General features: G+C 56.2%; 1 protein-coding gene across 2 annotated transcripts; it reads right to left on the bottom strand.

The window, feature by feature from the left end:
- Nucleotides 1–1,492: 1,492 nt before the first annotated feature.
- On the bottom strand, nt 1,493–27,308 carry CASR (calcium sensing receptor). Of its 2 annotated transcripts, none has more exons than XM_029081485.1 (7): nt 26,987–27,308; nt 11,923–12,316; nt 11,086–11,392; nt 7,770–8,639; nt 6,783–7,013; nt 5,222–5,345; nt 1,493–4,751 (listed from the first exon to the last, which is right to left on the bottom strand). In XM_029081485.1, the coding sequence occupies exons 2-7, from the start codon at nt 12,105–12,107 to the stop codon at nt 3,238–3,240; spliced, it is 3,231 nt and encodes a 1,076-aa protein (XP_028937318.1). In that variant the 5' UTR covers nt 12,108–12,316; nt 26,987–27,308; the 3' UTR covers nt 1,493–3,237. The 2 variants fall into 2 exon arrangements, with proteins under 2 accessions (XP_028937318.1, XP_028937316.1); XM_029081483.1 differs by having other exon boundaries at nt 7,755–8,639.
- Nucleotides 27,309–27,440: the final 132 nt, after the last annotated feature.

A 27,440-nucleotide genomic window follows, 5' to 3' on the forward strand; every position in this document is an offset into this window, starting at 1 on the left:
AAAAGAGTGGATAAATAGGGAGGAGAGAGCTGAAGGTGGGCCTCCAAGCTGATGGTCAGGAGTTTCTGCTTGATGCAGAGAGGAATGGGCAACTATTAATAATAATGTTGGTATTTGTTAAGCGCTTACTATGTGCAGAACACTGTTCTAAGCGTTGGGCTAGATACAGGGTCATCAGGTTGTCCCACGTGAGGCTCACAGTTAATCCCCATTTTACAGATGAGGTAACTGAGGCACAGAGAATTTAAGTGACTTGCCCATAGTCAAACAGCTGACAAGCAGCAGAGCCGGGATTCAGACCCATAACCTCTGACTCCCAAGTCCGGGCTCTTTCCACGGATCCACGCTGCTTTTCTAATAATTAATAACTTGCTAACCGTTTACTAAATGACAAGCACAGTTCTAAGCATTGGGGTAGATATAAATTAATCAGGTCAGACATAGCTTTTAAGCGCTTAACAAATACCACGATTATTATTACGAGAAGCATAATGGCGTAGTGGATAGAACACGGGCCTGGGAGTCAGGAGGTCGTGAGTTCTAATCCTCCCCTTGTTTGCTGGGTGACCTTGGACAACTCACTTCACATCTCTGGACCTCAGTTCCCTCTTCTGGAAAATGGGATTGAGACGGGGAGCCCCACGTGGGACAGGGACACAAAACCCCATTTGCTCGAATCCATCCGAGCGCTTAGCACAGTGCTTGGCACAGAGTAAACGCTTAACAAATACTATTATTAGTAGTATTATTAGTATTATTAGAGCTGTCGAGGGCTCCGCCCCCTCACCCCAGCCTCTTCCCTTGTGCCTCCGGCGCCCCCTTCTGGCCTCCCGATGGAAGTGCTGCGGGGCGGGCCTGCTTCGGGATCAGGCAATCGAATTTATTAATAAGGCTGGGATTTGGTAAGCGCTTACTATGTTCCCGAGCACTGTCGAGCGCTTACTGAGCTCGGAACACTGTACTAAGGGTTTGGGAGAGTGCCCTCTAACAGTACAACAGACACATTCCCTGACCACCACGATCTCAGAGTCTAGAGGGAGTGGTATTTCATTCAGTCGTATTTATCGAGCGTTTACTGTGTGCAGAGCACTGCATTAAATGCTTGGAATTCCTTTGTGACACTGTACTAAGCGCTGGGGTTGGTACAAGGTAGCTGGGTTGGATGCAGTCCCTGTCCATCATGGGGCTCACAGTGTTAATCCCCATTTAATAGATGAGGGAACCGAGGCCCAGAGAAGTGACTTGCCCAAGGTCACCCAGCAGACGAGTGGAGGAGCCGGGATCAGAACCCAGGTCCTTCTGACTTCAGGCCAGGGCTCTACCCGTTAGGCCACGCTGCTTCTCTAAAATTCTGGGGATGGGGGCGGCTGTACCAGTTTGGGAAATAGTGCCCCCCCACCCCAAATTGAGAGGACGGGGCGGCGAGGCTTCCGGGCCCTTCTCGGCTTCCACTGGTCCTTCCACCTCCCAGAAACTCGACGTCACGACGGGGGACCACAGCAGTCTGTAGGAGTTTATTGTCTGGACACCACGGATTACAAAACACCCACTCGCGCTGAGACCAAACACGGAGCGAAACACGGAACGAGGAGCAGGGCAGGACTGCGGGAGTGGGGAGGGACTCTGGGGGAAGAGGCGTTTTTCATGCTTGCAGAAGGATGGGGGCAAGGTGACCCTGCAGGACGAACGGACCCCTCTCGCCGCGGACTAGACTGGACCGAGAGTGGAGACGAGGCCTCCCTTCCCCGCATCGCACCCGATCCCCCCGAGACGGGGACCCTCACCCCTGTCCGTGCTTAGCTGGATCCTCATGTGGTCCCTGTCGTGACCGTCCATCCGTGATATTTATTGAACGCTTACGGCGTATACAACGCTGTACTAAGTGCTTGGGACAGTTCGGTACGACAGATTTGACCTCAAGGATCGTCCGTAACAGCCCCCCGGCCCTCGCCGGGCTCAAATATAATCCCTCCAGAGCCTCGCTGCTCTTTCTGCCCCGTTGTGCTCTATGTGGGTGTGTGCAGTGGGAGCCAAGTGCACTCTGGCTGAACACTCCTCCTTCCTCAGATAGTTCCCAGAGGACCGGCCCCTACGCCCACCCCCACAGCCCTCAGAGGAGGTCTCTCCCCAAACCTCCCACCTACACCCTCAAGAGTGTGTCCTTCTTGCCTCATCCTCGGCAGGTGGGGAAGCCTTCAGTCCGAAGTCCGGCAGAGCTGCCGGGAGACCCGGCTCTAAGTTACCTGCCGGTTCAGGTGCTCTCCGTGTTCTCCCCCTCGTCCCTTATACTCCCCCTGGCCCTGCTGACATCTTTGCCTGGGGCAGGAGTAGTGGCGGGGGAGAGGGAGGGTCCCCTGTCAGACCCCATCGAGGCCAGGGGCTGGCTTTGAGGCCTCCTGGGTCCACAGCTTAGTCAGGGGCTCCAGAGCCTCGGCACGGGAGCTTGTTGGGCTGCGCACCCCCCCTCACCCTATGCGCCCAGCCCACCCACCCCCAACAAGGTCGTGCCAGGAGGCCCTGGTTCCCTTAGCTCTCTCCGGGGGAATCGCGGCCGGACGTCGCCGCTCCCACCCGCTTCTTCTTGGGGCCGATTCAGCGGCGGGTTCAGTTCACCTTGGGGGGGAACTGCCATACTTCCATTTATCCCGGGGCAGGAGCCCCCCCGGGGGCCAGAGTGGGCAGCCGCCTTGGCTTCCAAAGCCCCGGGGTCATTCTGGGCCCTCGCCCTGCCCCAGCCAGCCCATCCTCGGGATTCATAAAAAGGCGGGAAGGCCCAGTCCGGTCTCCTGATGGGTAGCGAGGCTCCTTCCACGTGGGGCTGAGCTCTGCTCCCGCGGAGGCCCAAGGCCTGAGCACTGCAGGGTCACACGGTGGGGTGGGGGCCGAGGGAGAAAGGGGGCAGCCTTCGCCCGGGGTGGGGTCGAAGCAGAGATTGGGGAGGGGACTGGGGGCTGAGGTCCCTCTGGGGTCCGAGCTCTGGGCGGGCAGGACCAGGCCCAGAAATGGGTGGCGGGAACGTATTGGCGAGGGTCCATCCGCTCTCCCCCGGTCGGGAAACGAGGCCGCTTCACTGGAAACCCAGCCGGGGGTCTGCTAACACCCTGCGCCTCCCCTGCCCCCTCGCCCTAAGGGGAGACGGGTGGATCTGGCGCCAGCCTCCCCGTCCGAGCTCGCTTTGGGGCGGGGGGGGGTCCCTCTCCGGGGATGGGGTGGGGGTTCGAGCCCGTCGCCGCCGCCTTAGGGGGGCAGCGTGCCTTCGGAGACGGCGCCCCCCGCCCCGCTGATGACGAAGCTGCGGGCGTTGGGCACGAGCAGGGCCGGGGGCCCCTCCTCAGGATCCCGAGGCTCCTCGCCCCCCGACTCGGGCAAGCAAGCCTCCCGGCTGCCGGGGTCAGAGCCGGGGTCCGAGCCAGGGTTGCCGTCCCGCAGCGGGAGCAGGGCCCGGGGGCGGACGGGTCCGTCGCCGCCGCCGCCGCTGTCCTGCGGCTCCAGGGAGTGGCGCCGGCGGCCGTGCCGGTGGGCGCCCGCGTCCTTCCGCGGCTCGTCGAAGCTCAGCGAGAAGGTGACCGTCCCGCTGCCGAAGATGACCTTCTGCTTGGAGCGGGGCGGCGGGGGCGGCGGCGTCCCCCGCTGCGGGGCCGGCGGCCCCTGCGACCCCTGCGACCCCGGCGGGGGCGGGACCCCCTGGCGCTGCCACGGCTCGGGACGCCCGGCGGCCTCCTCGGCGTTGCTCTTGGTGCTGATGGAGGAGGAGGGCGTGGAGCCCGAGGAGCCGCCCAGGCTGCCGGCCCGCCGGCGGGACAGGTTGCTGCGGCGCAGGGTGGCCCGGGCGGCCACCTTGAAGGCGTGGGCGGCCGTGCTGCAGCGCACCTCTTCGATGGTGTTGCGGGCCGGCTTGAAGAGGATGATGTAGACCTTGTTGAAGAAGATGCAGGCCAGCAGGCCGAAGCTGGCCGCCAGGATGGCGATGACCTCCACGGCCGACACGAACTTGCCGTAGGTGCTGGCGTAGGCGGGGATGAAGGAGATCCAGACGATGAAGAAGATGAGCATGCTGAACGTGATGAACTTGGCCTCGTTGAAGTTCTCGGGCAGCTTCCGCGACTTGAAGGCGAAGAAGAAGCAGACGGCCGCCAGCAGGCAGGTGTAGCCGATCAGGAAGCCCAGCGCCATGAGGGAGCCCTCGTGGCAGGTGATGAAGATGATCTCGTCCTCGAGCTCGTGGTTGCGGTAGCTGGACGGGGGCGCGGTGTACAGCCAGATGGCGCAGATGACCACCTGGACCAGGGTGCACAGGAAGACCAGGAGGAACTGCAGATTCAGGCCCCACCACTTGCGGTGCAGGCCCGTGGGGATCTTGGCCTCGAAGGCCAGCAGCACCCGGTTGGTCTTCACCAGGATGCAGGACACGCAGAGCACGAAGCTGGTGCCGAAGGCCGGCTGCCTCAGCCGGCAGGTCCAGTCCCGCGGCTCGCCGATGAAGAACAGGGAGCTGGAGAAGCAGCAGAGCAGGGAGAAGAGCAGGAGGTAGGACAGCTCGCGGTTGGTGGCCTTGACGATGGGCGTGTTGCGGAATTTGAGGAAGACGCCCAGCACGAAGGACGTCAGGAAGATGCCCAGCACGGCGAAGAGGGTCAGGGCGATCCCGAAGGGCTCGGTCCAGGACAGGAACTCGATCTGCTTGGCGACGCACGAGGTGTGGTTGGCGTTGGACCAGGAGTCGTCGGGGCACTTGTCGCAGGCGCTCGCGTCTGCGGGGGGCGGGAGGAGGTCGGGGGGAGGGGCGGGGGATCGGAGCGTGGGTGGCACCGGACGTCCCTCCCTACCCCCAGTCCTCCCGCCCAGAACCCCGACCCCGCCCTGCCCTGCTCCGTTCCCCGCGTCTCTCCTCGAAACTGTCCGAACCACCATCCGTGTTTCTGGGAAGGTTAGCATGGGGGAGGGTGTCGGGGATTCTCTGCGTCTGCCTGTGTGTGTGTGTGTGTGTATAGTTTGTGTCTCTGGGTGTGTCTGTGTGGACCACTGAGTTTTTGTGTAGTGAGTGCCTGAAAGAGAGGGAGAGAGAAAGTGTGTGTATATGTGCGCGTTGTGTGTGTAACAGGGACTTGTCTCCCTCGGGGTAGGTGTTTCAGCTACCCGCAACAGGGCCTCCGAGGGGTGCCCAGTGCTACGATTCCCGGCCTCTGTTTCCCCACCTCTCTGCTCAGTCCCCACCCCTTACCGGTTTCCCCGCTGTACTCGCCATCCGGGCACTCCACGCACTCGAAGCAGCAGGTGGGCTCACCCTCGATGATCCCTTTCCGGGTGCCCGCCAGGCAGTCCCGGCTGCAGTTGGAGAACGGCACCTTGGAGGGATCGAAGGGGAGGTGGGGTGGGGCGGGGGGCCAGCCGGGGGGCCGGCAGGCTCGGGACCCAGGCCCCGGACCAGCCTCAGCCCGGATCCCCGTGATCCCTCCGGAGGTGGCCGGAAACTCCGGCGAATGGGAAGCGGTGTGGTCTACTGGGTAGTGCGCCGGCTTGGGAGGCAGAGGACCTGGGTTCTGATCCCGGCTCCCCCACTTGCCTCCTCTAGGCCGTCAACTCGTTGCGGGCAGGGGCTGTGTCTCTTATATCGTGGTACTATCTCTCCCAAGCTCTCAGGTCGGTGCTCAGCACACCACGGTACGTGCTCAATATATACGATGGATTGCGGGACCTTGAGCAAGTCACTTCTCTGTGCCTCAGTTTCCTCACCTGTAAAATGGGGCAGGGACTTTCCTTCTTCTCCCTCCTACTTGACTTTGAGGCCCCTGAGGGGCAGGGACTGTGTCCGACCTGATTAACTTGTGTCTACGAGAAGCAGCGTGGCTCAGTGGAAAGGCCACGGGCTAAGGAGTCAGAGGTCATGGGTTCTAATCCCGGCTCCGCCACATGTGAGCTGGGTGACTTTGGGCAAGGCAAGTCACTTCACTTCTTGGTGCCTCAGTTACCTCGTCTGTAAAATGGGGATTAAGACTGTGAACCTCACGTGGGACAATCCTGTATCTACCTTAGCACTTAGAACAGTGCTCGGCACATAGTGAGCGCTTAACAAATACCAACATTATTATTCTTATTATTGTTATTACGCCAGCACTTAGAACAGTGCTTGATACACAGTAAGTGCTTAACAAATATGATAGATAGCTATCAAGATCTAGATACATAGCTGTCTCTCTCTATAGTCTATATCTTTATATAGACTGTAAGCTCACTGTGGGTAGGGAATGTGTCTGTTTATTGCTATACTGACCTTTCCCAAGCACTTAGTACAGTGCTGTGCACACAGAAAGTGCTCAATAAATACGATTGGGTATGATTGAATCTCTCTAATCTATCAATCTAATTTATAGAATGTATCAAATCTAATGTAGAGGGGATCTCCTGGCATCCCCAGGGCAGAGCTGGTTTTCACGGCCCTGTTGCTCAGTAAGTGGCGCCGAGGCCCCGCAGCACGCGGTCCAGGTGAGGACAGAAGGGCCATTCTCCGGCCTCGTTGCGGGGCACCCTCGCCCCGCCCTCGGCCCCCGGGGAGCCTGGCTCCTCCGCCGCTCCACCCTGTCCGGCCCCAGTCTCCCGGACGGCAAAGGCCTGGGCTCGATCACCACCCCCGACTCCGCCGAACCCCCGTCGCCCTCCGCCGCGCCTGAGGTCCCCAGGAGGATCCGGCCTCTCCACAAGCCGGGCCCCTGGCCCCGTGGCCGGGTTGGACTCCAGTTCCCCTTAGGTAGGAAGGGGAGATCGGAGGGTGGGCGGCCCCGTACCTCCCGGGAGAAGCCGCTCCACAGGATTTTGTTCTCGTTGACGAAGAGTCGTTCCCCCTTGCGGGCGTACACGTTGTAGTAGCCGACCTCCTCGAACTCGATGGAGCCGTCCAGCGGGGACAGATGCCAGTTGATGATAGAGTAGTTCCCCACCAGGTCTCCGAACTCGTCGAAGTCCACCTGCTCGCCCATGTTGCTGGTGAAGTTCAGGTGCCGCAGGTGTTTTAACACCTGGGGGAGACGGGGAGGAGAAGAGGAGTGATGCCCCGAGCACTCACTACCCCCACTCCCCTCTCCCTGCCCTCCAGCCCCCCTCCACTGGCTCGGGGCAGCTCGGGCGCTGGGAGGGCCATGTTCTGGTCCCAGCTCTGCTGGGTGACCTCGGACGGGTCACCGACCCCCTCTGGACCTCCGTTTCCTCTCTCCCTGCGCTCCCTGCCTCACCGAGATGTGGAGAGGTTGAAATGGAGACCGAGTCGGTCAGTCAGTCATACTTATTGAGCGCTTACTGTGTGCAGAGTACTGTACTAAGCGCTTGAGAGAGTACAGTACAAAAATATAACAGAAACATTCCCCGTCTAAAACGAGCTTACAGTCTAGAGGTGAAAGAGCTTTGGAGGAATCGAAAGGGCCGAACACAAGATGTGATTAAATCCAGTCCCTATCCACCACGTCCCTCCATGCCCTTACCCACCGTGCCCGGCTCTTACCCGCTGCCTCATGCCCCCACCTGCAGCTCCTCCACCCCTCCCGCCTCTACCTTCGGCTCCTCGCCCCTACCCATCGTGTCCCACCCACTTCTTCCCACCGCGCTCTGCCCCAGCAACTCCTCCCGCCTCTTCTCGTCATGCTTTGCCCCTACCAGCCCCTCCTGCCTCTTCCCATCGTGCTCCGTCCCTACCGGCAACCACTTCCACCTTTCCCGGCTCCGCCGGCCGCTCTTCACCCCTGCCCATCGCGCCCCACCCCTACCTGCCACGCCTCCACCTTCTTGATGTCTGCGCAGGAGCCGTTGGTGAAGAGCCCGTGCCCGGGGGTGCAGGTGAAGATGTTCTGCAGGGCGTGGGCGATGGAGTAGACGGCCAGGTAGACGTTGTAGGAGATGCGCAGGTGAGTGTAGTCCAGGTACGGGGTCTCCACGCCGGTGAGGTTTTCACGGCCCGTGCACGGCGGGCGGAACGAGGCGGAGCCGTTACCCGGCCCGGCGCCGCCGGCCTCTCGGACCTTGAGGAAGGGGTCCGGGGCCGCGGGTCCCTTCGGGCCCTCGGGGAGGTGACAGTTGAAGGTCTCCTCCCAGAATTCCCTGGTGAAGCCGTTGTGGGGCGACCTGCGGGGATGGACCTTCTGCAGGAACTGGCGGAAGCCGGGGATCTGGCCGGCCTTGAGGGCGAAGCCGATGGTGCCGCCGATGACGTGGAAGAACTCGGGCATGGCGATGAGGGACGAGCTGGCCCAGGCCTCGCTGGCCAGCCAGATGCGGCCGGTGATGTTGCGCCGGACGATCTCTTTGATGAGCGGCTCCAGGTCGGGGCCGCTGGAGAAGACCACGATGACCTTGGCCGTGGAGTTCTGGATGACCTCCACGGCCTGCTGGATCTCGACCTCGTCCGAGTACTGGGAGATGAGCTCGCTGAAGTCGATGCAGATGTCCCGCTCCTCGGCCTCCTCGCGGAACTTCTCGATGCCCGGGCGGCCGTAGTCGTCGTCGGCCGCGATGGTGCCCACCCAGTTCCAGCGGAAGTGCTCGATGATGTCGGCCATGGCGGTGGCCTGGTGCTCGTCGTTGGGGATGGTGCGCAGGAAAGACTTGAACTGGTTCTTGTTGCTCAGGAGCCTGCTGGAGGAGGCGTAGCTCACCTGCAGGGAGGCCGGGTGTAGCGGGTTGGTTGGGCGAGGGGCGGGGGGCTCTCCCCTCCCGCTGCCTCCAAGTGCAGACGCATCAGAACGGTGGGGTGGGCCGGGGGCCGGGGGTGATGGGCTGACACCCTACTTTGGGCTGCTCCGGTCCCGCTCGAAAACTCGGGGGGATTGGAAATTGGGACGAACGAGGCCGGGAGTCCAGCGCAGAGAGCGACGGGGACACCAGTTTCAGCCTCACCCTCGCCTCTCCCTCCTCCCCCAAACTGAGCCCCCACGGGTCCGTGCCCCACACTCTCAGGATGACCGACTGGAGTAGGGGACGGTCTCGGTGGAGGACCACTGACCGCTGCTGAGAAAAGTCAGCGGACGAGATGACGAAGGGTCAGGAGTGGCGGAAGAAGGAAGACTCTTTTCTTCTTAGAGGGCAATCTTTTATTTTTAAGGTATTTGTTAAGGGCATATTATGTGCCGGGGTACTAAGCGCTGGAGTAGATACGAGGTAATCAGGTTGGACACGTTCCATGCCCACATGGGGCTCACAGTCTCAATCCCCATTATACAGATGAGGGAACGGAGGCACAGAGGAGTTAAGTGACTTGCCCAGCACTTAAGTGGTAGAGCTGGGATTAGAACCCAGGCCTCGGAATCCCAGGCCTGTGCTCTTTCCCCTAGACCACGCTGCTTCCTCTGTCTCTGTGGGACACCTCCCCGTGTCCTCTGCTTCTCACTCCTTCCCCCTTCCCACCGCTCTGGCGAGGGGTCTCCGGCGACCAGGGACGTCTTTTTTGGCTGGTTTCGGCCTCCGTGACCTTGAGAGAGGACCAGATTGTCCACTTGCCTGGTTTTCTACTGGACATTCCGGTTTTCAGCTGCTTTCACACATATAAAAATGCGTGTGTATGAGAGAGATAGTGTGTGTGTCTGTGTGTTTGTGTGTGGGGGGGGTGTGTGTATCTGGTATTCTCGAGCGGCTGAATGGCCTAGTGTAAAGATCACTGGCCTGGGCTCTGCTTCTGGCCGGCTGGGTAACCTTAGGCAAGTCATCGAACCTCTCCATGGGTCCGTTTCCTTCTCTGTAAAATGGGGTTGAGCTCCCTGCTTTCTCTCCCTCTTACACTGGGCGTCCCGATTGGGGCGGGAACTACGTCTGATCTGCATATGCTGTTTCGCACCGTGCTCTTACCACATAGAAAATGCTCAATCAAGACCACCATTAGAATTGGCCACCCCAGTGACGGCCACCAGGCCTAGCCGCCTGTCGTCTCCCCAGTGTCCACAGCGGGGGCGGGAATGAGGAGGGATGGAGGGGGATCACGGTTGTAGCTGTGGAGGGGGCCGGTAGGAAGAAGGAGGGAGACAAGTACTTTGTAGCAGCTGAGCTCAGAGGTCTCAGCGGTGCCACTGAAAGCTCCGGGTAGCGTGACCCAGTGTTGTGACATTGCTCTGGAATGTGTACCAACCACGTCCGGGTGTCGGCCTCCAGGCCCCCAGGGTGGTCCCGCCCTCCAAGCGACCCCAGTGCAGCACGAACCCACCCCCGCGGCGGCGTTTCCCTCGTGATCCCTGGACCCCCCAAGAAGTAACCCCCAGCCTTCAATAATAATAATAATCATAGCTGTGGCATTTGTTTAGCACTTACTATGTGCCAGGCACTGTACTCGGCGCTGGGGTGGAGACAAGCAAATTAGGTTGGACACATTCCCTGTCCCGCATGGGGCTCACCGTCTCAATCTCCAATTTACAGATGAGGGAGCTGAGGCACAGAGAAGTCAAGTGACTTGACCAAGGTCACACAGCAGACAAGTGGTGGAATTGCGATTAGAACCCATGACTTCTGACTCCCAGGCCCATGCACTATCCACTCCTCCAGGTTGCTTCTATCCCATCCCTCTCAAGCATCCCCTCCCCAGGCTCCCTGGATTTCCTGGCACTCCCTTCTCTCCCTTTCCTACAGCCCTATTTATCACCCCTCAGCCAGTCTCTCACTCCTTCCCCTAAAACTCCATGTCTGTCCGTTCCCTTTCATGAGTCCCCAGCCCCCCAACCTCCCTCAAATAGCCCCAGAGAAGCAGTGCTGCTTAATGGATAGAGCACGGGCCTGAAAGTCAGAAGGACCTGGGTTCTAATCCCCGCTCCACCACTTGTCCGCTGTGTGACCTCGGGAAGTCATTTAGTTTCTCTGGGCCTCAGTTACCTCATCTGTAAAACGGGGATTAAGAGATGTGAGGCCCATGTGGGACAGGGACTGGGCCCAACCTGAATAACTTGTGTCTACCCTCTTAGAAAGGTGTTTGACACACAGCAAGCGCTTAACAAATACCCTAATTATTATTATTAATTACCAGTCCTCCCATGATTCCCCGACCCCATGACCTCTGCAGTCGTCCCTCATGCCCCACCCCGACCAGCTCTCCCCCACCCCCAGATCCCCCCGGCCCAGCACCTGAGGGATGTAGAAGAGGCCCAGCAGATTGGCCACGGCGGTGGAGATCCCTGAACCCGTGGCCCCCACCACGGCGATGGTGGAGGGGATGTGCTCAGAGCAGTTGCAGAACTCGTCCAGGTTGAGCGAGTCGATCTTGTTCTGTGCCACGAAGCTCAGCGTGGCCTCCAGAGCCTTGGACACGGTGTTGCACGTGTCGAAAATGCGGTAGCCCAGGGTCATGTTGGGCAGCAGGGCCGGGCTGCTGTTGATCTCCTCGATGGCGAAGATCATGGCCTGCAGCCAGCGGAACCCCCGGAAGTTATATCTGGGGGAGACAGAGCCGGGGGTGGGCCTACGTCTGTGTGAACTGTGGGGTAAGTGGGCTTGGGGGATGCCTGGGGGGCGGGGCGGGGGATCACGGAACATTGCAGATGTTCATTCATTCATTCCATCGTATTTATTGAGTGCTTACTGTGTTCTGTACTGAGCGTTTGGAAAGTACGATTCAGCAATATAGAGATAATCCCTGCCCACAAGATGTCTTTTAAGCAAGAAAAATAAGGGGAAGCAGCATGGCCTAGGGGAAAGAGCATAAGCCAGAGAGTCAGAAGACCTGAGTTTTAGTCCCAGTTCTGCCTCTGACCTGCTGGATGGCTTGGGCAAGTCACTTTATCTCTCTGAGCCTCCATTTCTTCCTCTCTGAAATGGGGATAAGATCCCTGTTCTCTCTCCTTCTTAGACCGTGCGCGATTTGCGGGGAAGGGCCTGCGCCTGAACAGATCATCCCGTACCCCCCCCGGCACTGCCTCCTAGGAAGCGCTCAGTAAATAACATCAAGAGGAGAAGGCTCCTTACCTGATACATTCCACCGACTCAGGCCGCGACTTTAGATCCTGGTCCTTGGCGGCCACGCCGAAGTGGATGGGGAAGAGGCCGCCCAGGATGATGTCTCCCTTCTTCTGTGCGCGTTGGTCCGGCCCGTAGGCGGACAGGGCCCAGGGGAACGCCGCCAGGACCAGCCAGCACCCGAACCGGGTCATGGTGCCCCTGGGGCCCCGGGGGCTGCAGCCACCCCGCGCTTCACCAGGAGCCTCTCATCTCCCCCCGGGGTGTGGGGAGGACCTGCTGGGGGTCCCGGGTGCTCCGCCTTCGGGGCCGGTCTCGCCTCCGAGCTCCAGGGGGGCCCCGTGGGCCTCCCGGTCTCGGTTCCTTTGGCGGCGGCGTCAGATCCAGCCCATTGAGGTCACCCCTGGAACAGAGAGGTGTATTCATTCATTTATTCATTCAGCCGTATTTATTGAGCACTTACGGTGTGCACAGCTCTGTACTAAGCGTTTGGGAGAGTATGATATAACAAAAACCAGACACATTCCCTGCCCACAATGAGCTTAGAGTCTAGAGGGGGAGATAGACATTAGAGGCCGGACCCCGCTGGACATAGCCACCTCCTCTGCGGCCCCCTGCCCAATGCCCAGCTGACTCCTGGCCAAACGCCCACTACACTCCAGACCAGAGGCTCCTCGAGGGTAGGGACCATGTCTACTAACTTTACTGTACTTTTCCAAGTGCTTAGTACAGTGCACAGGAGACTGAAAGCTCTTTGAGGGCATTTTTTTTTTAACCATATTTGTTAAGTGTTTTCTACCTGCCAGGCACCGTACTCAGTATTTACAAACCAATCCAGTTGGACACAGTCTATGTCTCCCATGGGGCTTACGGTCTTCATCCCGATTTTGCAGACGAGATAACCGAGGCACAGAGAAGCTAAATGACTTGCCCAAGGTCACAGAACAGGCAAGGTGTGGAGCTGAGATTAGGTCAGACTCCCAGGCCCGTGATCTATCCACTAGGCCACACATCTTCCCAAGAACTGGATCTATTAACTCGATTGAACTCTCCCAAGCACTCAGTACACTAACACCGTTATATTCTCCCAAGTGTTTAGCACAGTGCTCCGCACACGATAGGCACTAGGTACCTACTTCTGATTGAATGGTAATAGCATTTCAGGTTCCGGTTTTGACCCTGACAGAAAGGGATCCAGTGGTAATGCATTTCTAGGGTGACCCGAGTGAACTTTTCGGGGGGCTGGGTGAGGTGGGACAGGGACTGTATCCAACCTGATTAACTTGTATCTACCCCAGCACTTAGAAGAGTGCTTGACACAGAGTGAGTGCTTAACAATTACAATGACAATAATCAATCAATCAATTAATCAATGGTATTCATTTAGTAAATACTATAACAATAAATGAATAAGTGGTATGCGTTGAGTGCTTACTGTGCATAATAATAATAGAGTTGGAGTGATAAAAATGAGACAGTTGATGTGAAAAATGCCTTGGGAAAATACGAATGCTCTACAGTTTACGTTTTAACTCTAAATGTATACTCTCTGAAGGTTCAAAGGAGAGTGGGAATTTGTTCCCGGAGGAGGAAGGCCTCGGGCAATAATGCCATCTGCTTCCAGAGTAATCCAGGTTCCCTCTGGGCTGGTTTTCAGGCCACTTTGGGTGCGTGTGTAGAAAGGAAGCAGGAAGGGTTGGGGATAAAGCGGGATTTGATCTGCCCACGGAAGGCAGAGTTAATCCTACCTAATGAGCTTGGAAACCCACCCTGCACTCAGCGCCCAGCTCCCGTTCTCCCGAAAGAAAGATGATTCTCTGAAAGGCAAACCAAAGCCTCTCCCCGTAGGGGCTAGGGAGTGTCCGGGAGGAGGGAGCTCCAGGGAACCGGGTGGATGGGTGGGCTGAGCCAAGATGATCCCAGCACCCTCCCTGCTTTCCCAACTGACCCCAATCAGGGACAGGGGACCCCAAGGGCCCTGGCCTCAGCTGACTCTTCCAACCACCCTCCCGGTGCCCAGGACATTCCTGCCCCGAGGGACACCAGCTGCCCGTCTGACTCTAGTCTCCGAGGCGAGGGCAATCGCTCACCATTCGTCTGCCTTCATTAGAGGACGCCGTGCTGACTCTTACCCTCCGGTCACAGCCACGGCTTTGGCTTTCTGAGAACCTTCCGAGGGGCTGAGCCTCCAAGGGTCCAGATTACATTCCCTCCCAGGGGTCTTCTCCCCTTCCCACCCCTCCACCTCTACCTCCACCTCTCGTCTCCCAGGCCAGTCACGCTTAATTAATCACGAGTTTCCGGAAAGGCAGTGATACCTAATGGAAAGTGCACAGGCCCCTGGAGCCAGCAGGGCCGATTTCTTGTCCTAGCTATGCCACTGGCCTGCTGTGTGGCCTTGAGCAACTCATGGAACCTTTCTGGGCCTCAGTGTCCACATATTAAAAATGGAAAGAAGATTCCTGCTCTCCCTCCCTCAGATTGTGAACCCTGATTAGGACAGAGACATCACATTTCTAGCCCGGTGCTAAGCACCTAAACCCAATGCTAAGCAGAGAAGCGGTGTGGCTTAGTGGATAGAGCATGGGCCTGGGAGTCAGAAGGAGCTGGGTCTGTAATTTAAGACTGTGAGCTCCATTTGGGACAGGGACTTTGTCCAATCTGGTTTGCTTGTATCCACCCTAATGCTTAATACAGTTCCTGGCATGTAGTAAGCTCTTAACACACACCACAATTATTACTAAGTCCATAGTAAGTGCTTAATAAAAACCATAATGAATTAATTAGGCACTAGGGCTTTGTTTAGAATGGGTTCAGGCAATATAATAATAATAATTGTGATATTTAAGCACCTACTGTGTGCCAAGCAGTGTTCTAAGCTCTGGGGTAGATAGAAAGAAATCAGGTTAGACACAGTCCCTGTCCCACATGGGGCTCATAGTTTTAATAATAATAATAATAATAATAATGTTGGTATTTGTTAAGCACTTACTATGTGCCGAGCACTGTTCTAAGCGCTGGGGTAGACACAGGGGAATCAGGTTGTCCCACGTGGGGCTCACAGTCTTAATCCCCATTTTACAGATGAGGTAACTGAGGCACAGAGAAGTTAAGTGACTTGCCCAAAGTCACACAGCTGACAAGTGGCCGAGCAGAGATTCTAGTTTTAATCTCCACTTTACAGATGAGGTAACTGAGGCACAGAAAAATGAAGTGACTTGTCCAAGGTCACACAGCAGACAGGTGGCAGAGCCAGGATTAGAGCCCATGTCCTCTGACTCCCAGACTCTTTCCACTGGGCCACGTTGCTTCCTTTTGAATGTTTATTGGTGGGAGACCCAGTCCCAGGGTCAGTAACGCTGCCCTCGGTCCACCGGACCCCCACCTTGGCTGGGGCGGGTCAGGGTTAGCCCTTAGGGTCAGGGGGCTGGAATCCTCTGCAAATCTATGCAGGTCTCCATTGTTCCAGAGACATTTCAGGACAATTAATGGCAAGGCTTCAGTAGGCCCGGGGGTGGAGGTGGGACGGAGCCAAGGTGCGGCTGTGGCAGACACCCCCGACTCCACCAGGTTGGAGGGGCTGCTGGACGTGGGGCTCTAGAGGGAGGACGGGACTCCATCCCATCCGCAGACAAGATGATAAGATCTGACACAGTCCCTGTCCCCCATCGATCAATCAATTGTGTTTACTGAGCTTTTAGTATGTACAGAGCACTGTACTAAGCACTTGGGAGAGTTCAATACAAAAGAATTAGCAGATACGTTCCCTACTATAACGAGCTTACAGTTTAGAGGATGGGGCTCACAGTCGGAGAGGGCGGGACAACTGGAATTGATTCCCCATTTTGCAGATGAGGGAACTGAGGCACTGAAAAGTTAAATGCCTGGCCTCGAGTAAACTCCAGTGAGTGATAGGGGCCATTCTTGAGACCTAGATGTCTTGTTGGGGGGGCAGTGGGAACCCCTCCTCTCCAAACCCTCCCGTCTACCCCTGTGAATGGCAACCCACTCCCCAGGACTGACCAAGACGCCAGCCGTCGCCAGCTCCAGGGCCTTGGCCGGAAGGATGGGGGCCCGGGGGCCCCTGGGGGCTGAGAGAGTCGGGTATTCTTTCAGCCCCCCACTGGCACCGAGGAGTGAGGGACCCCTACCCCCTCTCCAATGCCCCCCGGCTCCCCTCGCAGCTAGCTACTCCACCCCCGGGAACCCGGTGTGACTTTTGCCGGCTCCACGGCTCATTTAGCTGCGGCATTGGCCTAATTGGGCTGGAAAAATGCAGGAGCAGAACCCCTCGGCTTCTCTCTGGGAAATGGCCGGCCGGGAAAGGCCAAGAAAGGAATGAGTGGGGGAGAAGGCAAGGCAGGGGCTTGGGGGTCAAACCGAAACGGGGGAAGAAGGGAGAGCGGGAGGGAGGGAGGAGGGGATATGTGGAGGTAGGTGCGGGAGAGAAAGATGGAAGGAAGGAGGGAAAGAGAAATGGAAGAAGAGGGAGAGAGGGGTCAAAGGATGAGGCCAGTTAGCAAGAGGGAGAGAAAGAGGAGGAGATGGGAAAGAAATGGAGGAGGAAAGGTGCCAAGGAAATGAAGGGAAGGGAAGAAAGCATCCGAGGGGATGAAAGAAGTCAGTGAAAAACAGTAAGAGCAAGGGGCTTCAGTTGGGGAAAGAGCAGTGGGGAAAGGGATTTGGCAGCAGGGAGAGGTATAGCCTCCAGACTCTTTCTCCCCCCACCCACTCTCCTGAAGAGTCACCCTGGGTCTCTAGGCTATAAGCTCACCTCTAGACTGTAAGCTCATCGTGGGCAGGGTACGTATTTATTGTTCTACTGCCTTCTCCCATGTGCACTCAGTAAGCGCTCGACAAATATGACAACAAATGAATGAACGGATCAGCAAAGACGGCCTGGTGGAGGGGTCCCAGCTGCCCAGCCCTCAGGTGAGGGGGCCTCCTCGGACCCCCCGACCCGGCGTGGGGGAGCGTTTTCCCCTCAGTCAGCAGCCGGGCGGTGGGGGTGGGAGCCCCACCTGTCCCCGGTTGGGCCCTGACGCCGAGCGACACGCCCGCAGCGGCTCGGACTCTGGAACCGCGGCTCTGCGGGCCGGGGGCACCGGAGCGGAAAGATTTCGGATTGATTTTCAGCGCCCGGGCCGGGGGGCCGGGGGCCGGGAAGACCTAACCTGCGGCGTCAGCAGGACGCGGGATCCTGCCTGGCCTCGGGGGGCCGGCGGCACCTGCACAGTCAGCTCGGGGGGAGCCGCCGGATCCGGCCCTCCCGTGAGGCGGAAGCCCCCCGCCCCCCTCTGGCAGCACCCCCTCCTCGGGGCACAGGACCACCCCCGGGTCACAGGCCACCGAGTGTCCTAGAACTCCAGGGTCGGGGGTGGCAAGGATAAGAAGGCACTGAGGATGACTCCTCTCTCGGCCCACCCTCTTCCCTTCAATCAATCAGTCGATAAATGGTGTTTACTGAGCGTATCCCGGGGACAGAACACTGTACTAAGCCCTTGGGAGAGTACAGTATAACAGAGTTGGTAGACACGTTCCCTGCCCACATCGAGCTCAACTTCAGGGCCCCCGCCGCCACCCAAGGGACTGTTTCTGGGACTACAAATCCTAGAAGCCCCCTAAGGACACAAGGCTACGGCCTGCGAGCCGGTCCCTGCCTTGACTCAGTGCCACACTGGGCTCGAGTTGGTGCTGGGACCGGGGAGACACCTAAACCAAAGGATGACGCTCTGGTACTTATTTCCACAGACTCCTCACCCCTCCAGATGGGAGGGACCCAGCAACGATGGGAGCAGGAGGGCTTCTGGGCGGGGAGGAGGGCCTGGGAATGTGGGAATTGGAAGTCGTGAGGATCAGAGTGGATCCCAAGCAGAAAAGGAGTCAGCAAGGTGTGCCGTGGGGTCTAGTGGGAAGCGCAGGAGCGCAGGAGACCCGAGTTCTAGTTCCACCTCTTTCCTGGGACCGCTGGGTGACCTTGGGCAAGTCACTGAATTTCTCTGGGCCTCAGTTCCTCCTCTGTAAATGGGGATAATTAATTATTGCCTCTTCCGACCACACAGGGATATGCAGATAAAAGAAGATCACTTGAGTAAAAATGCTACTCTAGCCCGGTTCCAGTCCTGGGCTCTTCCCACTAGGCCATACTGCTTCATTCATTCATTCAATAGTATTTATTGAGCGCTTACTATGTGCAGAGCACTGTACTAAGCGCTTGGAATGAACAAGTCGGCAACAGATAGAGACGGTCCCTGCCGTTTGACGGGCTTACGGTCTAATCGGGGGAGACGGACGGACAAGAACAAGAAGCAGCTTGGCCTAGTGGATAGAGCAAAAGCCTGGGAATCAGAGGTACCTGGGATCTAATCCTGACACTGCCACTTGCCTACTGGGTGACCTTGGGCAAGTCACTTAACATCTCTGGGCCTCAGTTTTCTCAACCTAAAAAATGGAGATTCAATACCTGTTCTCCCTCCCTCTTAGACTGTGGCACAAGGACTATGTCTGACTTAATGATCCCGTATCTACCCCAGCCATTAGCAAAAGGTCTGGCACATAGTAAGCGCTGAACAAATATCCCGATTCAATAAATACTATTGAATGAATGAATTATGACTATTATTCTTGGGGTCAGCTATCCTGGTATAGAAAGGATGCTTATTTTGCCTTGAGGGCCAGGATACACGTGTGAAAGTGATCACGATCTGATGCTATCTTTCAGGGCACCCCATTAATGGGAGGCCCTGTCTTTCCTCTGGGACTCCTGGCAACATGCCCAGAAGTTAATGCTTGACAGGGGCTGGTGCCTTTTGGAGGAACAGAGATTTAATAATCGTGGTATTTGTTAAGCACTTACTTTGTGCTGGGCATTGTACTTTCCGCTGCGGGAGATACAAGATAATCGGATTGGACACAGTCGCTGTCCTACTTAGGGCTCACAGTCTTAATCCCCATTTTACAGATGAGTTAACTGAGGCACAGAGAAGTTAAGTTGACTTGCCCAAGATCACACAGCAGACAAGGGGCGGACTTGTGTCTTTTCATTCATTCATTTATTCATTCGATAGCATCTACTGAGCGCTTATTGTGAGCAGAGCAGTGTACTAAGCCCTTGGGCGAGTACAATATAACCATAAACAGACACATCACTTACCTACCACGACCTTACAGCCTAGAGGGAGCTTAGAGTCTTTAGCAGGTTGGCACCCGACACAACCATGTGGATGCTCTCAAGTGCTCTCTCACACTAGACTGTAAGCTGCTTGACAGCAGGAATTATGTCTACTAACTCTAGAGAAGCAGCGTGGCCTAGTGGAAAGTGCACAGGTCTGGGAGTCAGAGGGCCTGGGTTCTAATCCCGGCTCTGCCACTTGCCTGCTGAGTGACCTTGGGCAATTTACTTAACCTCTCTGTGACTCAGTTTTCTCAACTGTGCTCTCCCTCCCCCTTAGACCGTGAGTTCCTTGGGGGGCCAGGGACTGTGTCCAGTTTGAATGGATAAAGTAAAGACCCGTTCTCTGCCCTCTTGTCTTACGTCTTTGAGTCGTCTTCGACCCATAGCGACTTCACGGACACATCTCTCCCAGAACGTCCCCCCTCCACCGGCCATCCTTCTAGGAGCGTACAATTTAATGGCATGGGTTGGGGGTAGACAGGAACAAACTATTTACCAAGAGGGAGGGTGAATGGGGTTGCAACTAGCAACGGAGTGTGGAAGGATGAGAAGAGGTTAACTTTCTGTCGCTTCAATTACAGAATTCTCCGGTACTGAGGCACTGCTGCCCCTGAACAAGATAGAGACTTGGCCTGAGTCTTGATCTTTCACCCCCGTTCTCTTCTCCTGGCTAAATATCTCCCGGGTCCCCCACCCCTGGTTCACTTTTGAACCTGATGTTGCTGTCTGGAAAAACACTCTCAAAATGCCAAGACCGAACCCGGATCGATTCCATGCCTGGCTGATAACAAGAAAGGTCATGTCTCGTCAACAATTACAGCCACGGATGTGTGTTCAGTCGATGATTCATTCAGCTGTTCTAACCTGATGAACTCATGTCGCTTCCTGTTCTGTCCTTATCCCCACCCTTCCTGCTTCCACTCTTGGGGCTCAGTGCCGGGCACTACTGTTCTCTACCCACAAGGAGCTTCCACTCTAAGAGGGAGACAGACACAGAATTATCACAAGCAGGTAGCAGGGGTCACCTACAAGGTGACCCTTACGGCTAGGAGGGTCCCAGCCCTGTTGTGATGTTTCCCTCGGGCTACTGGGGGACCCTTGCCTGGAGCCCTGCTGGCTGATATGCTGCGGAGGTTTTTCCCTCCAATGACCCAGAACAGACCATCCCACAGCCCCGACTCTCCCCTCCCCGTCTCTGACTCTCCCTCCAGAGACCCAGCACGGACCATCCAATACCCAGATCTAAGATGGGGGAGGAGATGTAACTAAAAAAAACCAGGATGGGATGAAAATCAGAATCAGTTTTAGATGAGGCACTACCCATACACTTTCTCTCTCTCTTTTTTGCTCTTTCTCACCACAAATATATTTTAGCATGTCGGCACAAACACACACTAAACATCCACAGAGTTCCCTATTCAAACACATGCTAAATAGCAACAAATTCCCTTCAGTTCCATAGAGACATAAGCACCCCCAAACACTCACAGTCCTCCCCCTCACCACGCACAAAAAACCCACCCGAACACACCCAGTCGTTCCTGCCCCGCCACAGAAGGAACGCAGCTTAGTGGAGAGAGCACGGCCCTGGAAATCACAAGGACCTGGGTTCTAATCCTGGATCTACCACTTGTCTGCTGTGTGACCTTGGGAAGTCCCTTCACTTCTCTGGGCCTCAGTTCCCTCATGTGTAAAATGGAGGTGAAGAGTGTGAGCCCCGTGCGGGACAGGGACTGTGTCCAACCTGATTAGCTTGCATCCTGTCCACCGTTCTGTACGGTGTCTGGCACATAGTATTCATTCAATAGTATTTATTGAGCGCTTACTATGTGCAGAGCACTGTACTAAGCGCTTGGAACGAACAAGTCGGCAACAGATATAGTAAACTGTGAGCTCACTGTGGGCAGGGATCGTCACTGTTTACTGTTGCATTGTACTTTTCCAAGTGCTTATTACAGTGCTCTGCACACAGTAAGTGCTTAATAAATACGATTGAATGAAAGAACATAGGAAGCATTTAAATACCACATACAGAGCCTCCGATCCACACACAAACTTCCACATGGAGGGTTGGTTGGAGGTGGTGGGTCAGCCGCTTTACCAAGGTTCTGCCGGCGTCTGGGCCCCCGCCTTGGTCACCAAGTCGCCGGGTACCTGCAATCCCCCATCTCTCAGCAGGGCCGAGGGGGAGGGGAGGCGAGGCTGGCTTTGCCCCACGGGCTGGGGGCTGGTGCAGGAGCAGATATTTTAGCCAAAGGGCTAATGATTAAGCCAGTGCCTAGTAATTTTTGCCTGATGGTAAAAAGGGATCTCACCTCTCACTCCACCTCCCAACCCCGCACCCCAGTCCCTTGAGATTTAACCCTTCACAAGATGCTTCCTTCACCCCCCCGCCCCAACACATACACACCACAGAGTACCCTATAAGAAGAAAAGCAGCGTGGCCTAGTTGATGGAGCATAATGATCATAATAATGGTACTCGTTAAGTACTTACCATGTGCCAAGCACTGTTCTAAACACTGGGGTAGATATAAGTTAATCAGGTTGGACACAGTCCCTGTCCCGCATGGGGCTCATACTCTTAATCCCCATTTTACAGATGAGGGATCTGAGGGCCAGAGAAATGAAGTAACTTCCCTGAGATCACACAAGCAGACAAATGGCAGAGCTGGGATTAGAACCCATCTCCTTCTGAGTCCCAGGCCTGGGGTCTATCCATTAAGCCACGCTGCTTCTCCTAGAGGAGCATGGGCCTGGGAGTCAGAAGGACCTGGGTTCTAGTCCTGGATCCTCCATCTTGTCTGCTGTGTGATCTTGGGCAAGTCACTTCACTCCTTTGGGCCTCAATTCCCTCATCTGTAAAATGGGGATTAAGACTGTGAATCCCATGTGAGTCAGGGATTGTGTCCAACCTGATCGCTTTGTACGTACCGTAGTGCTTAGTACAGTGCCTGGCACATAGTAAGCATTTCGCAAATGCCATAGAAAACAAACTAACAGTGGCTGGCGTCCAGACTCGGGGGACCAAGGCTTTCCCGATCTTCAAAGTCCCCTAAAATCCCACTTCCTTCAGGGGCTTTTCCACGATTAATTCATAGCACTCTAAGTTGCATCACCTAACCACCACCCTCAGCACTACATAATTTTATTCCCACACTCTGTCCATATGTACACATGAATATTCATTTATATATTCAATTACTCATCCAGCTATTTCAGCCCCAAGTGCTCGAAAATTTACCTATCCTATCCTTCTTCCACCTACTCCCACGCTTTATTCATAATTTATGTCTGTCTGTCTCCCCACTAGATTGTAAACCTCTTGAGGGCACGGACTATGCCTCATAATGAGGTTGGATTCTCCCAAGGACTTAGTACAGGGTTCTTCTCAAACTCCTCAGGAAGAGGAGAGTCCTGGGAGAGGGTCCACTGGCTTTGGCCACATTCATTCATTCATTCAATTGTATTTATTGAGCGCTTACTTTGTGCAGAGCACTGTACTAAGCTCTTGGAATGCACAATTCAGCAACAGATAGTGACGATCCCTGCCCAACAATGGGCTCACAGTCTAAAAGGGGGAGACAGGCAGCAAAAGCAAAACAAGCAGTCAGGCATAAATACCATCAAAATAGATAAATAGAATTATAGATATACACACACCATTAATAAAATAGAGTAATAAATAATATATACAAATATACACAAGTGCTGTGGGGAGGGAAAGGGGATAGAGCAGAGGGAGGGAGGAGGAGGAATGGGGAGGGGAGGAAGGGCAGAAGAAAAGGGAGGGCTCAGTCTGGAAAGGCCTCCTGGAGGAGGTGAGCTCTCAGTAGGGCTTTGAAGAGGGGAAGAGAGTTAGTTTGGCAGATGTGAGGAGGGAGGGCATCCCCGGTCAGTGGTGGGACATGGGCTAGGGGTCGACGGCGGGACAGGCGAGAACGGGCACAGTGCGGAGGTTAGCGGCAGAGGAGTGGAGTGTACGGGGTGGGCTGTAGAAGGAGAGAAGGGAGGTGAAGTAGGAGGGGCAAGGTGATGGAGAGCTTTGAAGCCAAGACTGAGGAGTTTTCGTTTCATGCGAAGGTTAATAGGCAACAAGTGGAGGTTTTTGAAGAAGAGAGTGACATGTCCAGAGAGTTTCTGTAGAAAGATGATCCAGGCAGCCAAGTGAAATATAGACTGAAGTGGGGAGAGACGGGAGGATGGGAGATCAGAGAGGAGGCTGATGCACTAATCCAGTAATCCAATATCCAATAATCCAAATCCAATAATTTGTTCCACGTGACTGAATGCTCCTTCCTCAAAATTGTCTTGATTGGAAGCAGAAGAGATGCATGACAACCTCGGGAGACCCAGGGATGAGGAGCATCCGGTTCAGAGAAAGTTTCGCTGGCCCTTCACATGCTTATCCATGCCACAGCGGTCAAGCACCTGGAAGCCGTGAGCCTTGGGGGCTCATCTTCATTCCAGTTTTCACTTTCCCTCCACACAGTTGCCTTCTGGCTCAGACTCACCTCAATCCTTTGAGGCCCTAGTCTGGGTAGTCTGAGACAGGGGAGGGTTTGCTGGACTCTGAACTGGCTGGGTGAGGGTGTCTGTAGGGTTTGGGGCGTTGAGCAAATTCTTGGATCCTTATTTTATCCATGTTGACGTACCACTGACCTTCATGAAGGCCAGAGGGAGGAAGGAGGAGAGAGAGAGAAAGAGAGGAAGGAGGAGAAGGAGGGAGGAAGAGGGAGTGGGAGGGGGAGGAAGAGAGAAGGAGGGAGAGGGAGGAAGACAGAGAAGGGGGAAGAGAGAGGGAGGAAGAGAGGGAAGGATGGAGGAAGAGAGAGAGAGGAAGAGAGAGGAATAATAATAATAATAATAATGTTGGTATTTGTTAAGTGCTTATTATGTGCAGAGCACTGTTCTAAACGCTGGGGTAGACATAGGGGAATCAGGTTGTCCCACGTGAGGCTCACAGTCTTAATCCCCATTTTACAGATGAGGTAACTGAGGCCCAGAGAAGTTAAGTGACTTGCCCACAGTCACACAGCTGACAAGCAGCAGAGCTGGGATTCGAACTCATGACCTCTGACTTCAAAGCCTGTGTTCTTTCCACTGAGCCACGCTGCTTCTCTAAAGAGCAGAGGAAGAGAGAGGAGGGAGGGGGAAGAGAGAGAGAGGAAAAGAGAGTGAGGGGGAGGAGGCAGGAGGGAAGAGAGGAGGGAGGGAGAGAGGAAGATGAAGAACTGTGGTATTTATTAAACGTTTACTATATGTCAAGCACATAGTGCTGGTTCAGATACAAGTCAACTAGATCAGACCCAATCTCTGTCCCTCTTGGGACTTCCAATCTAAGTAGGATGGAGAATGGGGTCCGAATCCCCATTATGCAAATGAGGGAACCGAGGCCCAGAGAAGTGAAGGGACCTGCCCAAGGTCACACAGCAGGCACACGGGGGAGTTCTCTGACCCCCAGGCCCGAATTCTTTCCCCTCTCTGCTCCTCCCGGTGCTGGCACTACCGCCTCTACTGCACGTAGCTTCTCCTGTGGGAATCATGCAAGTGACCGAGAGGGAAGGAGGAAAGGATCGGGAGGGAGATCAAGCCTTCCGAGAAACTGGGTCCGAGGGGATAAGTCCACCTTCCTCTATAGGCTTTTCCAGAGAGCTGATCCCATGGGGAGAAGAGGGCCATCACCCTGGCTCCCAGGAGGGACACTACACCTAAATAATAATAATAATAATACTTGTGGTACTTGTTCAGGGGAGCACTTGAGGAATCGGACTGTTTACCCATTTTACAGATGAGGAGACTGAGGCTCATGGACTCCATCCTTGGAGCCGGGCTAGAATCCACATCTCTCAAACTCCAGCCTCAGGGACTCTCTCAGATAGAGAGATAGAGTTCACCCTCTTGGGTCCGGTTTTTGACCCCCTCTTCGAGCCCTCACCAGGGGTGGAGAAAAGGGAGAGGAATTAGGGGAAGAAGGAGAAGCGGCATGGTCTAGCGGAAAGAGCAGGGCCCCGGGAGCCAGAGGATCTGGTTCTAATCTCAGCTCTCCCAAATGCTTGCCGTGTGATCTTGGGCAGGTCGTTTAACTTCTCCATGCCTCAGTTCTCCCGTTCTCCCTCTACTTAAGCCGGACACGGTCCCGGCTCCGCCCCTCGTCTGTTGTGTGACCTTAGGCAAGTCACTTCACTTTTGTGGGCCTCAGTTACCTCATCTGTAAAATGGGGATTAAGACTGGGACTGGGCTCTACTTGATTACCTTGTATCTATTCCAGGGCTTAGAATAGTGCTTGGCACATAGTGAGTGCTTAACGAATACAATTATTATCATTACAAAACAAGTGCCAACCTCCATCACAAGGCAAAGCTCTGTCCCTCCAGCCTGGACTCTGCTCAACTAAGCCACTCAGGAGCCCACGATGAGTTCAGCCACACGGTACCACCTCCCTTCTCGCTTCCTCCTTCTTGAACCCAAGGGTCCGGGAACTCAGATTCTTCAAATGCGGGTAGCCTGGCCTCCATGGGCGGCAGGCATGAGGGCGCACTACCGGGCTGGTCATCTGGCTCGGTTTGGCCGGCTGACCCAGGCAGTGAGAGAAAATCTGTCATCTTGGACGGACCTGGCTACCCTGGCCGGTACGGCCTCCATCGCCCCAAACTTGGATCCTTCTGCACCTCCGGGGAATTCGCAGTCATCGCCAGTATGGGGGTGGGACTTATCCTAAAGACCTCGGGACTCATCCCAAATCCCCAGAATCTCAGCTTTAAAGCCCCATTTCTCTTCTCAGGAAGGGAAAGCTGGGAGTGGCATCCTACTATTCCCATCGTCCACCCAAATAAAACCTGTTTCCTCTAACTCAATCCATCTTTCTATCCATCTTTTTCCCCTCCCTTCCTGCATTCTCTGCCCAGCCCTGCCACGCCCAGTTGCATTTCCATCCCACCCTGCCTTGCCCCGAGTTTGGAGAGCGGGGAGAGGGGATTGCCCCCTAAATCCATACTGCCTCTCTCTTCCTCTCCCTCTCCTCGGACTAGTTTCTCTCGAACATCCCCCCCACTCCCCCATGCTGCCCCCTGCCCTTCTCCCTCCATCCACGCGAGTCTGCCGGAGCACCCCGAATTCCACTCCACACTCCCTCCCTCCTCTCCCTTGGCCCCTTCATCCCCCAAACGTTCACACGTTCATTCAATCGTATTTATTGAGCGCTTACCGTGTGCAAAGCACTGTCTCCCCTTGCTCAGAACCCCCACCCCACCTCCTCCCTCCTTGGCCCTCCCTCCCCATCACTCCCGAGTGGTTGAGCATTTCGGGGCACTGTCGGGGTGCTGCCATCTCCGCCCCCACCCATCATCTCCACCGAAAGGTCTCTGCTCAAGCGAGCCGAGGGGTCCAACACTCGAGGGCCATAAAACGTCCCCCGAGAGCTCCGGGATCCTCCCCAGCCGGGATTTCCCGGGGAGTCCCGCCGAGTCAGTGGGTAGATTCGAACCTAGATCCCGGGAGGACGAGTCTCGCGGATCCGACGCCCGGTCTGTCTCAGTGTCGGGTGGAGGGGCTGGAAAACCGAGGAGGAAGGAGGTCGGGGGTGGAGGGCGATCAGTTCAGCACCGGGCTGGGGCACCCGTGGTCCTGGCTTCTTTCTCGGGGGATGGGGGGTGGGGATGGGGGGAGACCCTGGCCCCGGGCCAGACTTCAAAAGGATCCTCCCTAAGAACAGATCGCCATCCCCCCCTCAACCAGACCCCTCCATCCCAGCTCTAAGAGAGCGTCCGGGACGCTCCCCCTTCTCTCTCCCGTCGGAAACTCGTGATTCGGGGGCGTCCAAGACCCCCTCCTCTTTCGCCGGGAACATCAAAACCCCAGCTTCCCCCCCGCCCCCCACCCCCCGGGGCCGGTCCTTACCTGGACGCCTCTTCACTGTGGCTCTCCCTGGGGGCGGGGGGCTCGTGGCTGAAGCCCCCACCCCCTCCGGGGTCTCTCCCCCGGGCCTCGAGAGCGGGTGTCCTAGAAAGGGGGTGGGGGCTGCCGGCCGGCGCCTTCTCCTGGGGACGACCCCTGCCCTGAGTCCCGGACCACCCCCCAAACCTCCAGATCCACCCCGGTGGAGGGGAGGGGGGGAGGGAATCGGTCGAAGCTGGCCTTCAATCCCCACCCCCCACCCTATTAGGACCCCGGCATCGTCGCCAGGGTCTCGGCTGCAACCTCACACCTCTCAGGGAGTCGAAGCGGCCGGGGGGGAGGGGGCAGGGGACTGTGGGGGGGGGAGGGAGGGGGAGATCCGGCTCTCATCCCCCCCACCCCGGTCTCTCCCCGGGGCCCCGCCCCTCCTCAGGTCCCCTCCCTCCCAACCCCGCCT

This window comes from Ornithorhynchus anatinus, chromosome 16 (assembly GCF_004115215.2).
Source record: "Ornithorhynchus anatinus isolate Pmale09 chromosome 16, mOrnAna1.pri.v4, whole genome shotgun sequence".
NCBI lineage: Eukaryota > Metazoa > Chordata > Mammalia > Monotremata > Ornithorhynchidae > Ornithorhynchus > Ornithorhynchus anatinus.